Below are 3,397 nucleotides of genomic sequence, written 5' to 3' on the forward strand. Positions count from 1 at the left end.
CTATAATATGCCTTTTTTTTTCCAAGATCTTTGACGACATACTATTCTATGACTTTTCAAGATTTTTGACGACATGCTATACTATAACTTTTTTCATTATGTTGATCGACATATACTATGACATTTTTTCATGATTTTGGACAACATGCTATACTATGACTTGTTTTTAAGATTTTTGACGACATATTATTCTATGACGTTTTTTCATGAATTTTGAGGACATACTTTAGTGTGACGTTCTTTCATGATTTTTTACGACATACTATACTATGACATCATTTCATGATTTTGAATGCGCATTACACGATGACTTGTTTTCATGATGTCTGACGACATACTATACTATGACTTGTTTTCATGGTTGTTGAGGACATTATACTCTGACTTGTTTTCAAGATAATTGAGGACATACTATACCATGATGTTTTTCATGATTTTGAACGACATACTATACTATGACTTTTTCTCAAGATTATTGATGACATGCTATACTATGATGTTCTTTTCAATATTTCTGACGACATATTATACTATCATTATTATCAGTATTCTTCTTTTTTCATGATTTTGCTCGACATGCTATACTATGACCTCTGTTCATGGTTTTTGATGACATACTATGCTATGATGTTTTTTCATGATTGATGACAATATACTGTACTATGGTTTTTCTTTGACATTTTTATGGCATACTCCACTATGAGTAAATAACAACACAGAACAGGATTTGACTTTATTATCACTGGCAGGTACAGGTATAGACACAATGAAATGCAGTGTACTCAACCAAGAGTGGAAAAAGTACTAAAGCGTAGAGTAATGTACAGAGTACACACAAACTAAAATACAGAGTGTGAGATAAACAGTTAGGGGTGTGAATACAATTCATTTTACGGTATGAACAGTGGCTGCATTCCAGATTGCATACTGATTTTTTTTACCTTCAGTACGTGCTGCAGCTGCCCTTACAAAGTACATACTGTTGCATGGACAGTTGGGACATTCTACTTCATCATAACATTGCACTTTGACCCTTGACCCTTTTCCGCATTTATCCATTGCAGTCTGTAGCATAACATGTAGAAACTGCAGCCGGACCACCGCTCAACCTGGATCAGTCTTGGTTAAGGTGCTGGAAACAAAAAAGTCCAAAAGCAAAGAGAGGATTTCCGCACACTTACATCTGTGCAATACTTCATTTTAAAGTCTGTAGCATAACTTGTAAAATAAAAGAAACATTATGCGATTTGGAACACATCAGAACTTAACAGTATCACTTAAAGAAATACTTCATCCATAAAATGACCATTTGTATAACAATTAGTGATGTTGAATTCATGACAGACCATGGCAAACATGCTGATTTATTGGGGACCAGCTTTAACAACACAAAACACAAGTATAATCAAAGTCTCATTTATCCAGCTGGATGCTCAGTACTTCCCAAACACTGTAGTTTTACTTAAACGTTACTATATAAAACTGAACTGAGAGTGAAAATCACCTCTGCTATTTGCAAAGCCATACTCATGTTGTGTTCACACCAGGTGCGAATAAGGCCATCCCAGTATTTTTGGTATACTGCATTTGACATACTGTATATGGGTATTGGAATGTAGTGAGTATTAATAGTGTTCAGCACAGTGACAGCTGAGGGGAAGACGCTGTCCTGAATCTGGTGATTGTGGAGTGTAGAGTCCTGCAGCGCCTCCCAGAGGGAACTCTCATCCCAGCCACAGAGATTTGTCTTTGATGATGCTGATTGCCCTCTGCAGACACGACTTGGGCTCGATGGCAGGAAGTGGCGAAGCAGTGATGTCTAGGGCATTTTTCAGAAACCTGCAGTGCTTCCTGGTTAGAGACAGAGCGGTCAGAGACAGAGTGGTTAGAGACAGAGCGGTCAGAGACAGAGCGGTCAGAGACAGAGCGGTTAGAGACAAAGCGGTCAGAGACAGAGCACGATGTGAGGACCTGCTCATTGATCAACAATGTGTTTCAGGACCAACACTGCAATCAACCAATCACAGCCCTCTGACATCATGAGCATGCTGCTCCTGTGCTTTTTTGCATCCTCAGAGCTAAGCTAGTTTTCCAAATTGGAGATAATACAATGAACAATCTCCTCAGTAACATTGAACAAAAACCTAATAAGCTACTGTAGGGTTAGCGAGTTAGCCTGCTAACTAGGTTGGCTACATTTGCATATTACAAATATAATGTGTAATATCTGAATATAAGAGCAAAGATCTCTGGACTGCTCCCCTCACTCTGTAATCTGGTTGTGATTAACAGCCACTTCCACAGGCCCAGACATGATTACCAGGGTGACGAAGAGATCCTCGACAAGAAGCTCACAACCAGACAGCAACCCAGCGAGAACGGCTGCCGTGTCACCCACAACTCCTGATTCATGGGTGGAAGACTGGAGGCTGCACACACCTGCTGCTGCTCCTCTCAGTCCCCTGAGCCGAGGTGAGGCAGCTCCAGGCACAGCAGCACTGCACTGAGACAAAAAAAAAAACCCTCATCTCATTAACATGCTGGCTGAGTGGAATTCATTAAATGTTTGCACCATCTTGGAAATTTGCATCTGTTGCAGAAAGTGTCAGAATCACTTTAATCTGCATGACTTGGTCCGTCCGCTCATGTAACATTAATGCTCGCTTCAAAAGAAGGAAAAACATATTCACTCTAGTGGCGTCTCCCCAACGGAGGAGAGAGGAATTCAGTTTGTGGCTGAAAACAACAGGTAATTTTATTTATAGAATTCAGCAGCAACACTGCTCACCACTCTTTACAGACACTGTGGATAATCCACTAGAGACAGTTTTCATCTGCACTACTTTCTACCAACGACATAATGTCTGTCAGGAGATACTGGACACCGATTCTGGAAAGACAGAATCAAATTTCATTTTAGCAATTTGAGCACCAGAAACTTAATTCCTTTCACCTCCATCCAAAACTGTCTGCACTGAAAGATACCTCTAGAGTATCTTATTATTTCAACATCAATAAAACATAATGTCAGCATATACAGCAGCCGTAGTCACTGAATTCTGACTAAAGTGATCTTTGTTTTAGCTAAAAATAAAAAACGTGTTTCAAATGTACTGTTCAGAACAATAGTGGATACACATTTCAGCTTTTTAGCAGACGGATAAATAAAACTCTTTACAGGAAAATGACCTGAGCCAGTTAGTCCACTAAACAAGCTTTTTCTCCACAAAGACCGCCTCATATCGTTAGGATAAATGTCAGAGAACATATAGAAAACGACATGTAAACGTGTTGTCTTACCTTACCGGTGTGCTGCCATGTTTGTTTACCATCTAGCTCTGCTTTCCAAAGCGCGGCCGAAATATATCTGGCGAGCTCTAGATAAAGCCCAGCTGGA

At 39.6% G+C, this 3,397-nt stretch overlaps 1 protein-coding gene across 1 annotated transcript in view; it reads left to right on the plus strand.

Moving 5' to 3' along the window:
* oc90 (otoconin 90) overlaps positions 1-3,397 on the plus strand; it is a 37,046-nt gene that overhangs the window by 22,229 nt on the left and 11,420 nt on the right. The window contains exon 15 of the mRNA XM_050075112.1: positions 2,293-2,472. Within this exon, the coding sequence (XP_049931069.1) occupies positions 2,293-2,472 (180 nt within the window). The remainder of the gene's footprint in view (positions 1-2,292; positions 2,473-3,397) is intronic.

This window comes from Epinephelus moara, chromosome 21, assembly GCF_006386435.1.
Source record: "Epinephelus moara isolate mb chromosome 21, YSFRI_EMoa_1.0, whole genome shotgun sequence".
Taxonomy (NCBI): domain Eukaryota; kingdom Metazoa; phylum Chordata; class Actinopteri; order Perciformes; family Serranidae; genus Epinephelus; species Epinephelus moara.